Below are 14724 nucleotides of genomic sequence, written 5' to 3' on the forward strand. Positions count from 1 at the left end.
TGCACATGGTCAAGAGCGGCTTGGACTTCTTCGTGATTAGTGGAGATGGATGGTTGGTTTGGACGCTAGGAGGTCTTACCCTGGTGTGGCTTGGATGCTGGATGGAATCTAGTGTTGGTTTTGGTGCTCGGATGGAATTCGAGGGGTTGGCTTGGTGGTTTGGAGATTATGGTGTTGGTGATCGCATCTAATAAATAGGTGCTAAGGTAATTAAGGTTTAGGATAAGTTGCTTAGGTGCTTTATAACCAGGGTAAGCCTTTCCTTATTTTGGCCTCATATCATATAATTCCCTCACTTGCGGAGTACATTTTGATGTACTCATCGTTATGTTGGGATACGAGGTAGGCTACACTAGCGCAAATCAAAATTTTCTACCGCGTAAACCAGGAAAACTGTCGTATAAGGATCATGGGATTACCACTCGACGCACTACTGGTGCAGAAGATGTAGATTCACGTCGATGCAGCGAAGTCGATCAACGTAGTCGTACGTAGTCGATCACGTCGACGTCCAACAGCTCCTCAGCAGCTCGTCCACGTGCAGCAAGATTGCCCTCGTGCCGCGGCTCGTCGTCGGCTCGTCGGCGGCTCGTCGTGGCTCGTCGGCGGCTCGTCCAAGTGCTGCAGGCGCAACACCTCCAAGGTATCCACACGTGCAGGGAGGAAGCATCGCAAGCCGGACTGCTAGATCCATGAGTTGCAATAGGCGAGGGTGTGGGAGGCGCGGCATATGTGTTTCGCCAAAAGGTGTAAACCCTAGGGCGCCCCCACCCCTCTATTTATAGAGGTTCCTAACGGGCCTCTGGGTCCGAGGCCCATTAGTACTTCTAAATCTAATCCAACTCGGATCACATCCGAATTGGGCTTCCAGCCCCTTAAGTGTGTGACACTATGGGTTCGGATACGTATAGGCATGGTCCGAGTACTCCTACTCGGCCCAATAGTCGGTAGCGGCCCCTAGCAAGACGTGCCAACTCCTATATGCACACGAAGATCATATCAGACGAACCATCACAACATTATATATATGCTATTCCCTTTGCCTCACGATATTTGGTCTAGCTTCAAGCCGACCGCTCTTTCTCGATCCTGTGATTCGGAATCCCTTTGTAGGTTAACTCTTAACCGTACGTAGCATGGCCATGCATTTTCGGATCCGATCACTCGAGAGGCCCAGAGATATCAGAGAGGGGCAAATCCCATCTTGATTGACCATGTCTCATAGCATGATTCTTGACAAACCTGAAAGCTACCTTTATAACTACCCTGTTACGTTGTAGCGTTTGATAGTTCGTAAGTAGGTCGATCCACATCTTGAATACATGCGACAATCTCAGGTCTAAGGACAAAGCGTATGTGTTGTTTAAAGAGAGAACTACTTCTCGTGTTGGGTCAGTCCTAGCACATGTCTCCACATGTTCCCACATTATTAGTTCAACATCTCCATGCCCATGACTTGTGAAACATAGTCATCAACTAATACATGTGCTAGTCTGATATTCATGTGTGTCCTCACATGAACTCCGACTAGGGACAACTTTAGAATAACCATACAAGTAAAGAGTTTCACACACAATTCACATAATTGCAAATCAATTCAAGTAGCCTTTAATGGATATTCAAGGAACACAATATAAATCATGGATACAAATGGAATATCATCATCTCTATGATTGCCTCTAGGGCATACCTCCAACAGTCTCCTACTTGCACTAGAGTCAATCTAGAAGGTACTTAATACCCATAGCTCTTACATGCGCATCATGCTTAGCGTGCGGGAGTGGTTTTGTCAACGGATCAGAAATGTTCAGATCCGTGTGTATTTTACATATCTTGATCTCACCCCGGTTAATGAAGTCTCGAATGAGATGAAATCGCCGCATTACGTTTTGTTCTTCTGGTGGTTCCTTGGCTCCTTTGCTTGCGCAATTGCCCCATTGTTATCACAGTAGAGATTCAATGGGCTGGACGCATTCGGGAACACACCAAGCTCAATGAGGAAATTCCTTATCCAAACACCCTCCTTCGCGGCTTTCGAAGCCGCGATGTACTCGGCTTCTGTCGTAGAATCGGCCACCGTCTCTTGCTTGGAACTCTTCCAACTAACAGCACCATCATTTAGCGTGAACACAAATCCTGATTGTGACTTTGAATCATCTCTGTTGGTATGGAAACTAGCATCGGTGTAACCTGTTACAACGAGCTCCTCCTCACCTCCATAAACGAGGAACATATCTTTAGTCGAATGTTTTTCACCACTGTCTAGTGACTTTCACCTGGATCAGACTGGTGTCTGCTTGTCATACTTAGCGCATATGAAACATCTGGACGAGTACATATCATTGCATACATGATAGATCCAATAGCCGAGGCATATGACACTCTACTCATGCGATACCGCTCATCAGCAGTCGAAGGACACTGAGTCTTACTGAGATGTATGCCATGTGACATAGGCAAGAACCCTTTCTTTGCCTCTTCCATGCTGAACCGCTTCAACGTTTTGTCAATGTAAGTATCTTGGCTTAATCCTATAAGCCTTCTCGATCTATCTCTATAGATCTTAATGCCCAGAATATATGCTGCTTCCTCTAAGTCCTTCATCGAAAAACTATTTTTCAGTGAAATCTTTACAAACTCAAGCATAGGAATGTTATTTCCAATCAGCAATATGTCATCCACATATAAGATTAGAAATACTACAGAGCTCCCACTATCCTTCTTGTAAACACAAGACTCTTCTTCATTCTTGGTGAAGTCAAACCCTTTGACCATTTCATCAAAACGAATGTTCCAACTCCTAGATGCTTGCTTCAATCCATTAATGGATCTTTGAAGCTTGCATACCTTTCCAGCATTTTTCGGATCGACAAAACCCTCAGGTTGTATCATAATCGAAATATGCAGCTATAGCTAGAATAATCCGAATGGACTTAAGCATCACTACGGGTGAGAAAGTCTCGTCGTAGTCAACTCCTTAAACTTGTCGAAAACCTTTTGCGACAAGTCGTGCTTTATAGATGTGAACATTTCCATCCATGTCCTTTTTCTTCTTATAGATCCACTTGCACTCTATGGTTTTAACACCATCAGGTGGGTCAACCAAGTTCCAAACTTGATTGTCTCCCATGGACTCTATTTCGGATTGCATGGCACTCTGCCATTTTTCGGAGTCTGGGTCCATCATTGCTTCTGCATATGTCGCAGGCTCATCATTGTCCAACAATAATATTTCCTGCATTTCACGGAGCCTTGCCGACCTTCATGGTTGTGGCGGTGCTTCTCTTGCCATGGGTATCTCAACTTGTTCTGCTACGTTAGCATTACTCATTGATTCTTGCCCAATCGGCTCATCTTGAACTTCTTCAAGATGCACTGTCTTTCCACTCTTTTCTCCTTTGAGAAACTCTTTCTCTAGGAAAACCCCGTTCCGAGCGACAAACACTTTGCCCTCTGACCGATTATAGAAATAATATCCTAAAGTTTCCTTTGGATATTCCACGAAAATGCACTTATCCGACTTGGGTGTGATCTGGTCCGACTGAAGTCGCTTGACAAACACTTCACATCCCCAAATCTTTAGAAAAGACAGACTGGGACCCTTTCCAGTCCACATCTCATATAGTGTCTTAACTACGGATTTAGATGGTACCCTATTAAGTGTGAAAGCTGCTGTTTCTAGAGCGTATCCCCAAAATGACAACGGTAGGTCCGACTGGCTCATCATTGATCGAACCATGTCTAACAAAGTTCGATTACGTCGCTCGGATACACCATTTCTCTGAGGTGTTCGAGGTGGCGTAAGTTGTGGAACAATTCCGCAACTCTTTAGATGATTGCTAAACTCGTGGCTCAAATACTCGTCTCCACGATCAGATCGTAAGGCCTTAATTTTCTTGCCACGCTGATTTTCAACTTCATTCTGAAATTTCTTGAACTTTTCAAAGGTTTCAGACTTGTGCCTCATCAAGTAGACATAGCCATATCTACTAAAATTATCAGTGAAAGTTATGAAGTATTGTAATCCTCCTCTAGCCGTCGTGCTCATTGGTCCGCATACATCGCTATGTACGAGTTCCAACAAGACTACTGCTCTCTCAGGAAATCCTGTGAAAGGCATCTTGGTCATCTTGCCTAGCAAGCAAGCCTCACATGTCTCGTATGATTCAAAATCAAACGAAGTTAGAAGTCCATCAGAATGGAGCTTCTTCATGCGCTTTTCACTTATATGACCCAAACGACAATGCCACAAGTAGGTAGGACTCAAATCATTAGGCCGAGGCCTTTTAGCACTTACGTTACAGACAAGTGAACCATCAAGATTTAAAATAAATAATCCATTCACAATGGGTGCAAAAGACATAAACATATCATTCTTAGAGATCACACAACCATTATTTTCACTCGCAAATGAATAACCATCCTTCATCAAGCATGACGGAGACAAAATGTTTCGACTTAAACTAGGAACGAAATAACAATTATTCAACTCCATAATAAATCCTGACGGGAGGTGGAGTTGCATCGTCCCGACGGTCAACGCAGCAACTCTTGCATTATTGCCCTCGTGGAAATCAACTTCTCCTCTTTCCACGCTTCTACTTCTTATCATTCCCTGCATCGAATTGCAAATATGAGCAACCGATCCGGTATCAAATACCCAAGAATTAATAATTGTATCAGCGAGAAAAATGTTGTCTATAACATTAACAACAAGCGTACCTGAGGTAGAAGTACTCTTACTTCCGTCATTCTTCAACGAAGCTAGGTACTGCTTGCAGTTTCTATTCCAGTGACCAAGTTCATGACAGTAAAAGCACTCTTTGTCTGGAGCAGGTCCAGGTCCAGCTTTAACCTTGGGCGCTGGGTTTGGCTTGGACGTTCCAGCCTTGCCCTTCTTCTTCCAAGAATTGCCCTTCTTCTTAAAGCTAGGCTTGTTCTGTATAGCCATCACATGGCTGGTACTAGCGCTTTTCTTGATGTCAGCCTCTGCTGTTTTAAGCATGCCACACAGCTCATTCAGACCCTTCTCCGTCCCATGCATATGGTAGTTCGAGATGAAGTTCCCATAGCTAGGCGGAAGAGACGAAAGAATGAAATCAGTGGCCAACTCTTGGCCCAGTGGGAAGCCCAGCTTCTCCAACTGTTGAGTGTAACCAACCATCTTGATTACGTGTGGTCCTACTGCTGCGCCTTCTGCTAGCTTGCTCTCAACAAAGGCCTTAGACACATTGAACCTTTCAGTCCTGGCCTGTATTTGGAACATGTCTCTAAGCGCCACGATCATATCGTGTGCCTCATGCAAGCAAGCATAAGGCAGCTTACCTCAAAATTACCATCAAATGCCTTCTTGTAAGCAGCCTTAACGGTAGCAGATGCATCATCAGTAGGTACTGGTGGTAGTGGGGTGTTTAGAACATCTTCCTTTTTATCGGTCTTGAGAACAATTCTCAGGTTACGGATCCAATCCGAGTAATTTGTTCCATTCAACTTGTCCTTCTCAAGGATCGAACGCAAAGCAAACGGTGTAGTTCTGCTAGGTGCCATTTAATCTACAACAAAAGTAATGCAAAATACACTAAGACAAATATATCCATGATAGAGCAAATCACATTAAGCTATTTTAACAGAATCTACTCCCACTAAAATCAATATCCCTCTATTGAAACTTAGTGATTCAGGATCCACAACTAACAAGTCTACTAGTGAGCTTTAGCATCACCGCTAGCAAACAAGGTAGATCGGTAAGCAACTTTTGCTAATCATATCACATATGACTCCTGTTGTTGGGTGACATCTCCATGTCTCGGCGCCCAACCTTTATGCCCCAAGGTCCTTAACTGTTAAGTTAACCTTGTTAAGCAAACCAACCCTTATGCGTGTAAGTGTCCAACACAAATCTGTCTAATCAAGGAAAACTAGTGGCACCCTAATTTCATAGACCCACCACTAATTGTACAAGACATGGGACGGTGCAAGTTTTAGTTGGGAGGGCATACTAACTTAAACTTTGTGAGGGATCGTTCTACTTCTAACATCACAGCAGGCAGAAAGTAAAACATAAATAGAATAGCATTCACACAGTTATGACACAGTATGACCCGTTTTCTTATGGTGATCTCCATCTCCATAGAATCTGTTCACCATGGTGATCTCCATCTCCATGTTCCATGTGGCGCCATCCTCCTGGTGATGAGTCCTCCAAGAACTAGAACATGCTATTACGCCTAATAGCCAGTAAAAAGCTAGTAATGAAGATTACATAGTTGCTTGGATCATCACAGATTGGTACACAGACCATTAAATAAATTAAAGTGACAACACATATGGCTCCTGCCGTGTTGCCGTACACGCGACACGCAGGTCATGAATGAGTTACATACACGCATCACATACACAAAGGGGCCATACTGATCACAAGATACATACATCCTGCAAAACAGAGTTAAGCGTCCTAACGTTCCAAACTTCAGAGGCCCGAAACTCTATCTTCCAAGCCGAATTTGGGAAATCTAATTTCACCGAAAATGGCAAAGCGGTTGAATTTCATGTGTAACTTTTTCTGCAGATCAATTTTCATATAAAATTTGCCCCAATCCGAGATCGTACCGAAAAGTTACGGCTGATTTACCGAAGCATACGCACACGGTAAAATCCCGACCCCGGCAGTAGATCCCATCTACTATTGCACATCTCATGCGTTTGGCGTATGAACCTGGATTTCGATTCGACCAATCACATGATCTTCGCTCACTGCAACTGGAATTATGTGTATCACTGAACTTCGATAGCGGAAAGCCGACCGGTAGGAGTATGTCGTTACACTACCATTGCAGCAAGAACACAATACCAGGACATAGATCAAACTGAAAACTCGCATATCTCCATATGCACACATCCCGAATCCAAAACTAAACAGCTACAGCTCTAATACCACTATTGTGATACGAGGTAGGCTATATTAGCGCAAATCAAAATTTTCTACCGCGTAAACCAGGAAAACTGTCGTATAAGGATCACGGAATTACCACTCGACGCACAACTGGTGCTGAAGATGTAGATTCGCGTCGATGCAGCGTAGTCGATCAACGTAGTCGTACGTAGTCGATCACGTCGACGTCCAACAGCTCCTCAGCAGCTCGTCCACGTGCAGTAAGATTGCCCTCATGCCGCGGCTCGTCGTGGCTCGTCGGCGGCTCGTCCAAGTGCTGCAGGCGCAACACCTCCAAGGTATCCACACGTGAGGGAGGAAGCGTCGCAAGCCGGACTGCTAGATCCATGAGTTGCAACAGGCGAGGGTGTGGGAGGCGCGGCCTTTGTGTTTCGCCAAAAGGTGTAAACCCTAGGGCGCCCCCACCCCTCTATTTATAGAGGTTCCTAACGGGCCTCTAGGTCCGAGGCCCATTAGTACTTCTAAACCTAATCCAACTCGGATCACATCCGAATTGGGCTTCCAGCCCCTTAAGTGTGTGACCCTATGGGTTTGGATACGTATAGACATGGTCCGAGTACTCCTACTCGGCCCAATAGTCGGTAGCGGCCTCTAGCAAGACGTACCAACTCCTATATGCACACGAAGATCATATCAGACGAACCATCACAACATTATATACATGCTATTCCCTTTGCCTCACGATATTTGGTCTAGCTTCAAGCCGACCACTCTTTCTCGATCCTGTGATTCGGAATCCCTTTATAGGTTAACTCTTAACCGTACGTAGCATGACCATGCATTTTCAGATCCGATCACTCGAGGGGCCCAGAGATATCAGAGAGGGGCAAATCCCATCTTGATTGACCATGTCTCATAGCATGCTTCTTGACAAACCCGAAAGCTACCTTTATAACTACCCTGTTACGGTGTAGCGTTTGATAGTCCGTAAGTAGGTCGATCCACATCTTGAATACATGCGACAATCTCAGGTCTAAGGACAAAGCGTATGTGTTGTTTAAAGAGAGAACTACTTCTCGTGTTGGGTTAGTCCTAGCACATGTCTCCACATTATTAGTTCAACATCTCCATGTCCATGACTTGTGAAACATAGTCATCAACTAATACATGTGCTAGTCTGATATTCATGTGTGTCCTCACATGAACTCCGACTAGGGACAACTTTAGAATAACCATACAAGTAAAGAGTTTCACACACAATTCACATAATTGCAAATCAATTCAAGTAGCCTTTAATGGATATTCAAGGAACACAATATAAATCATGGATACAAATGGAATATCATCATCTCTATGATTGCCTCTAGGGCATACCTCCAACACGTTATTCCTTTCAACCCCTACTATGTTTTTGCCGCCACCGCTAAGAAGCTCGAGAAGAAGTGTAGTACTAGGAAGATGATGGCTTCGACCCGAATGCTCCATACTAGGCTAGTGATCCCTCGGAAGACTGCCTGTGGTTTGATGGAAGACCCGTTCCGCAAGAACCCTTAAGTGTATTTCTCTTTTAGACCCAAGGGTCATTTTGTATTAAAGTTACGCTTATGTATGATATTGTAATGGTATTCATTGATGCATGTGGTTTACATTCGGTTTTGGCCTTATAAAACCGGGTGTGACACCACCGCCGCAACCATCGCTGCCTGCCACCTCCCCACCCCACCCGCCGTCCGGCCAGGCAGCCGCCCGAGACGCGCCAGATTTGTTCAACAACGTCCTAATTGCATCTTCTTTTTCTCGAAGAGTTTGAATCCACACAACTAAAGTTTAGCTATCTAAAGTTTAGTTATTTTATTAACTAGCTACTTTAGCTAGGGCTAGGGTGTTTGGATCCTCTAGCTAAATGATAGTTGAAAAGGTATTTGTCTATCTTATCCCTCACTCCCACTTTAAATACTTTTTCCGAGGAGGGTGGAGGAGCAGTTTGGTCTTTTATCATTTTAGCTGGGTTTAGCTAGGTTAAACCAGCTAAAGGAATATTTAGCTAGCTAAAATTTAACTAGGTTTTGTTGGATTCATATAGCTAGCTCTTAAATTTAGCTAGCTAAAATTTAGCTCGTGGAAATACTCACATTCACATTGACAAAGATCGCTAATTCTGAACATTGCCATTCAGTTTTGTTTGGATAGGCAAAGGCAATGATGAAACTATTCGGTTTCTTCGTATTAGACGGATGAACGTGGTATCTGTCCGTTCGTCCGACCGAAGGTTTCAGATACTCAAATGTATAGTTCGTATCCGAATTCGGACAGTCAATATCCGTAACACATCCGAATCCAGATACTCAAAGTTGGATATTTAATATGTGAATATGATGAATATCATTATTTGACACGTCCCGATACTATTCGTATCTGTATTTGATTCGAGAAAAAAATAACGTTCTATATCCGTATTCGTATATATCGTATCCAATCCATTTTCGTGCCTTCACAAATGCATTGAATAGAATATAATTTGCCGGCTTTGGCACAGCACAATTCTTTTTGGTTTTTTAGTTCACCGTGAGCAACGTCGTCCCTAAATGGAGTGTTTGGGTGTTTGGATACGAGGGGCTAAACTTTAGAAGGTCACATCGGATATTCATATGCTAATTAGAATAACTAAACATGAGCTAATTACAAAACTAATTGCACAGATGGAGTTTAATTCGCGAGACGAATCTATTAAGGCTAATTAATCCATCATTAGCAAATGGTTACTGTAGCATCACATTGTCAAATCATGGACTAATTAGGTTTAATAGATTCATCTCGCAAATTAGAATTTATCTGTGCAATTAATTTTATAATTAAACTATGTTTAATACTCCTAATTAGTGTCAAACATACGATGTGATAGGTGCTAAATTTAGCGGGCTATCCATCAGGCTTCAGGCCAACCCCATGGGCCATGGCCTTTAAATGAAGTAAAGAAAAGGAAAAGCATTAAACCGCACGTACAGTTCAGACAACTTCAGATTTGGCCCATCTCACAGATTCGGCCCTCGATAGCCCAAATCTTATTCCTACTGGCGGTTCTCGTAATTGAACTGCCATTGGAAATACTAGGAACGCCCTCTCAAAAAAAGAAGGAAATATTAGGAACGGCAGTAGAAATTTCTACAAGTGGTTTCAATCTACAGTGAAAGTAGATTAATCTACAGTGACGCTGAGCTACTGGCTCTAGAATTGGCTTACCGATTGAAGTAGAAATAGTTCCTGTACTAGTGGGTTTTCATAGCTTCAACATAGCATATATTGTAGAGTGGCTCTTTCTAGGAGATTCCATAAAACTCATGATATCATATTGAAGTGCACAGCTTAGGGCGCACAAAGACTTCATTAGAGATAAAGCAAGATGGGATTAGAAATAAGCATAAACTACCATATATGGAGAATTTCTAATATAGTCTGACAGTTAAGAGTTCACTTCTGAATTTGCCTTGTTTATGCATATGCGAACGAAGAGTTATTTTCCAGACATTAGTATTTGGCTGAGTCCTTTCCGTCGACAGTTCTCTCTCTTTTTGTTTTTTTTCGTGTTCATTCTTTCTTTTCCTCTGTATATTTAACACTTTTCTGTTTTACTATATTTTAACCAACAGGGCTTGCCCCTTGTGTTCCTAAAAATGCAAAGTAACAAGGTTTTGTTGATCAGACCCATCACTCAGACTTGTTCAACCTGCTGCTCTTCCGTGCCCTTCTTCTGTTCCATGTGTTGGTGCTCCTGTTCATTTTGCACACCGATGCCCAATGTATTCACCTTGTATGGCAAGACCTTATTTTCCTTGCTTTTACCCCATAGCATGCTGTAAAGGCCTCCGACCAGTATTATCCCACCAACAATACTGCCATTGCAAATAAAATAAAAGAAAGACTATTCCATGAATTTATTCATAAGACTGATGTAAACTCCTTTTGCTGCTATTCTGATCCAATGAATTTTGTTACCTGCCGAGGTGAACAGTTTCTCCTAGGACGGAGGAGCAGAATATTGTGAGTATAAGGCATAGTGGAGTCCAGGAGGTGAGGAAGACGGGGCCTTTCATCTCCACACACCATGCTTGTAAATAGAAGGACACGGCATTCACCATAAATCCCTGGTTCATTTGATTAATTCACGCAGCAAGCAGTCCATTAGTTATCATCATTACAAGATGACTTAGTAGCAAGTACCTACAACTAATAGTTGAATTGTTATTACATTGTAAATGATTGCCAGTAAGCTGATGTCGAGGTGGAGCTTCCACTTAGAAAAGTCCCTCTCGGCCACTACCGCAACAATGAATGACTGCACCGTGCTGAAAACGCTTTGCGATAATGTCATAAGCATCTTGTTCGGGTACTCCTTGAGTACCGCAGCCTGCGCCATATACATATACGCATGAAACAAATAAATCGATGAGTATTAGAACTATTTGCATCCAACTCGGGGTAGTAATCATGCTATGGATTCTAATTCACATCTACAACCATTGTGAACGTACCTGCTTAACAATCCACAAGGACCATATCATGTTTGCAAGGACCATGAGGAATGTCCCTTTGATCCATGTGGCCCTGCTTCGAGTTCCCAAAGCATGGGAAGCAAAGACACGGTGATGGTTGATAGGGCTTATCCCAGGTCCGCTGTATAAGGCAATGACCAAAACCCCCGCAAGGCAAAGCACTACACCGGTGACCTTGGCTACTCCAGAGAAGCTCCTCAGCCTAACCACCTCCATCCTGTATGCCATACATCTAATTAACAACTCAATCATGATCAGGTAGCATAGTCTAGCATATCATTAAAATAGGATAGAGACTGGTAATATAATACCGCATATACCACACTTAGGCCCCATCTGGATCATCCATTAGAGCTAATTATTAGCTATGTTTTCCTCAATCTCAATAGATAAATATTCTGATTGCCAACTCACAAGTTTAAGGCACATGCACTGACCAGAGCAATTTTATTATCTAAGTGTTGCTCTTGTTGAATCATATCGGTGGATGGATTCGATAGTGATAACTGATAACATACCTTAATAGCAGCGCCAAGCAGAAGGTGACCACAGGTTGAGAGTTCAATGTTGCAGATGCCACGGTTGCTGATGTGAGCTTCATACTTAAGTTGTACAAGTTTAAGCTGAATGTATTCCTGGAAATTCACATTTCAAATTGAGTTTGTGTCTCAGTGTCAACTACTCCCTCCAGTCTTCAAAAACTCGAGTTTAAAGTTTTTGACTAATGCTTGCAAGACGTCTTGGAGTACTGTTACTAATCACAATCAACTGTTCTAATCACAATCAATTGTATCATGCTCTCCAAATATGTAATGTTATATAATGAGAGAACGATACAACTCTTACAATGCATAGATCATGGTGTTGTTTTGTTAGACTGTAAGTCAATTAATTATTGTATGAATTATATATCAACAAAAATGAGCTCAATAAAATGTGTATGCAGTTTTTAAAGGTTGGATTTCATGGTAAAGCTATATCTCTATGAAGATGATCCCTCCGTCCCATGGAATGTGATGTTGGAAGTGAGGCTAAAATTAACTATTTTATTGTTTAGATGTAGCTCTCCAACATATTTACCGTGAGATCATGTCTGAAAAGTCAAGTTTGTGAAACCGGAGGGAGCATATCGTCATTTAGTATATGTATGCATAGAAAATAAATTACAAGCATGTTACACATACACAACTATAATATAAATGTTTTCATTGCAGTATGATCTCAATAAGAGAAATGCTCAAACAACGGAACATGCTGCATACCCCATGAAAGCATATAGGAAGAGCTTCAGGATAATCTTAAATGAAATGGGTGGTGCATTTTTCCTGCCATGTACAGATTTCAGAAAATATCCATCAGTAGTTAGTTAGAACATGGAAATGACAAAAACATATAAAACCTCTGTTTCATAATGTTTTTCACATCAACAAAATAAAAAAGAAAGTATATTCTGATAAGTCGTATCGTTCTTATCTTATTGGATAGATGAGCTATTGATCTATCCATTGAGTACAAATTTGACATGATTCCATTTAATGTCGATCAATAATTAATATATGCCACCTAGGTATGTGGACTGAACAAATATTATGAAATGGTGGGAGTAATGTCACCTAAAATCACTTTACTTTCTTATTACGGTTGCTACATGGGAATGCTAATCATAGGTGTTTACCTTTCAAGAAAAACTGCGACAGGAAGCAACAGGAGAGATGAGGCGGCCTGGCGGTAGAAGATGAATACAAAGGTGTTCATCCCCTGGTCGAAGGCCGCCTTACTGATGACGAACATGCCAGCGTAGATCACTTGTACGATGATGGCAATCACATAAGGCTTCTTTTCCTCCATCTCAAAGCGCCTATAGATGTAGCTGGATCTGCAAGGAGAATAGCTGTAGAACGAGGAGAGATATATACATTAAGACATACATAGTAATAAGTGCAGGTGTGTATCATCTAGCAGCGAGACAGACAATGGGGAAGAAACTAACATAGATAACCTCTTAGGTGGTATAACATCAAAGTGTGTTTTTTCTGAAAATAGCTTGCTGAACCGTGAGCTATCTCCAATTCGTCCAGTGTGATCAAAGTAAGCTGGTAAACAAGGGGATTAGCCACGCTCTCTCTATATAGTGTGGAGTCCGAATCATCAAAGATCATGTTTTCTAATATTTATTAGGAAGATTCTGATTGCAGTCTGAGTCGATTCTTTTTCTAGTATTTATTGGGAGTATTCTGATTGTAGGCTGAGTCGACGGGACACCCTCTTTTCTAATTCTCCAGCCAATCTGAATCTACATCCATCTCAGGGCAATATGAACGAATTAATAAACATGGCATCATCTAATAAACATATATTGCATGCACTGCTAGAGAATTCAGCTTCCATCCAACCATTTTTGTCCCGCTTGCTTTTAGTCCCGAGTCAAAAATAAGCCATCGAAGGCCACCGACAGGGGAGCTTTAGTCCCGATTGTAAAGACCAATTGGAACTAGACTTAGTTGTGAACTTGGATGAAACTTAGTTGTGACTTGAACTTGGATTTATGGCTTGTTTCATGCTTATGTTGGATTATGCATGTGATGTTTATGAATAATGCTTGTAATGGTGGTTGTGAATTATGCCTATGATTGTTTATTACAAATGCCTGTGATGATATGTATTGTGAATTGAGAGGGGTCCGTTATACGTGACAAAACAAGTAAAAAAGGGGGTACTGTCCACTTTGCCGAGTGTAACACTCGGCAAAGAGGGGCTTTGCCGAGTGTTTTGGCTTTAACACTCGGCAAAGTGGACAGTTGCACCACCTCCCGTCGCTTCTTTCCCGAGTGTTTTGGCTAACACTCGGCAAAGGTCTACGTATTTGCCGAGTGCCACGACCATGACACTCGGCAAAGCTCCACGTATTTGCCGAGTGCCAACGTGCCAACACTCAGCAAACTGCCTTGAATTTGCCGTGTGCCTCAAGGTCGACACTCGGCAAAGATTCATGTTTTGGCCGAGTGTCTGCCATCTGGCACTCGGCAAATGCGCTGTTAACCTGGACGCCGTCACCGCCGTTGTCGCCGAGTGTTAGTTTTCGTCGAGTGTGTTTTTGGCCGTCGGCAAAAGGTTTGCCGAGTGCACGAGGTTTGACACTCGGCAAACATCTGTTTGCCGACACAAAATTTGTCGTGTGCTGTATGCCGAGTGTTACACTCGGAAAACTATTTGCCGAGTGTTTTTGGGTCTTCGCCGAGTGCCTGTGGCACTCGGCAACTTTACTGTTTCCAGTGATTATAG

The 14724-nt window shown here is 42.5% G+C and overlaps 1 protein-coding gene across 1 annotated transcript; it reads right to left on the minus strand.

Annotated features, from left to right (window-relative positions):
- Positions 1–10337: 10337 nt before the first annotated feature.
- On the minus strand, positions 10338–13322 carry LOC117833578 (WAT1-related protein At5g64700). Its single transcript, XM_034713134.2, has 7 exons — positions 13118–13322; positions 12705–12767; positions 11961–12077; positions 11422–11659; positions 11139–11297; positions 10886–11034; positions 10338–10782 (listed from the first exon to the last, which is right to left on the minus strand). Exons 1-7 carry the CDS (start codon positions 13288–13290, stop codon positions 10602–10604), a joined length of 1080 nt encoding a protein of 359 aa, XP_034569025.1. The 5' UTR covers positions 13291–13322; the 3' UTR covers positions 10338–10601.
- Positions 13323–14724: the final 1402 nt, after the last annotated feature.

This window comes from Setaria viridis, chromosome 8 (assembly GCF_005286985.2).
Source record: "Setaria viridis chromosome 8, Setaria_viridis_v4.0, whole genome shotgun sequence".
NCBI lineage: Eukaryota > Viridiplantae > Streptophyta > Magnoliopsida > Poales > Poaceae > Setaria > Setaria viridis.

Coding starts and splice junctions, on each gene's coding strand:
- LOC117833578 (XM_034713134.2), bottom strand. CDS start 13,290: ATGGAGGAAAAGAAGCCTTATGTGATTGCCATCATCGTACAAGTGATC. Junction 12,768..13,117: donor GTCGCAGTTTTTCTTGAAAG/GTAAACACCTAT, acceptor TGTACATGGCAG/GAAAAATGCACCACCCATTT. Junction 12,078..12,704: donor TTCCTATATGCTTTCATGGG/GTATGCAGCATG, acceptor GTGAATTTCCAG/GAATACATTCAGCTTAAACT.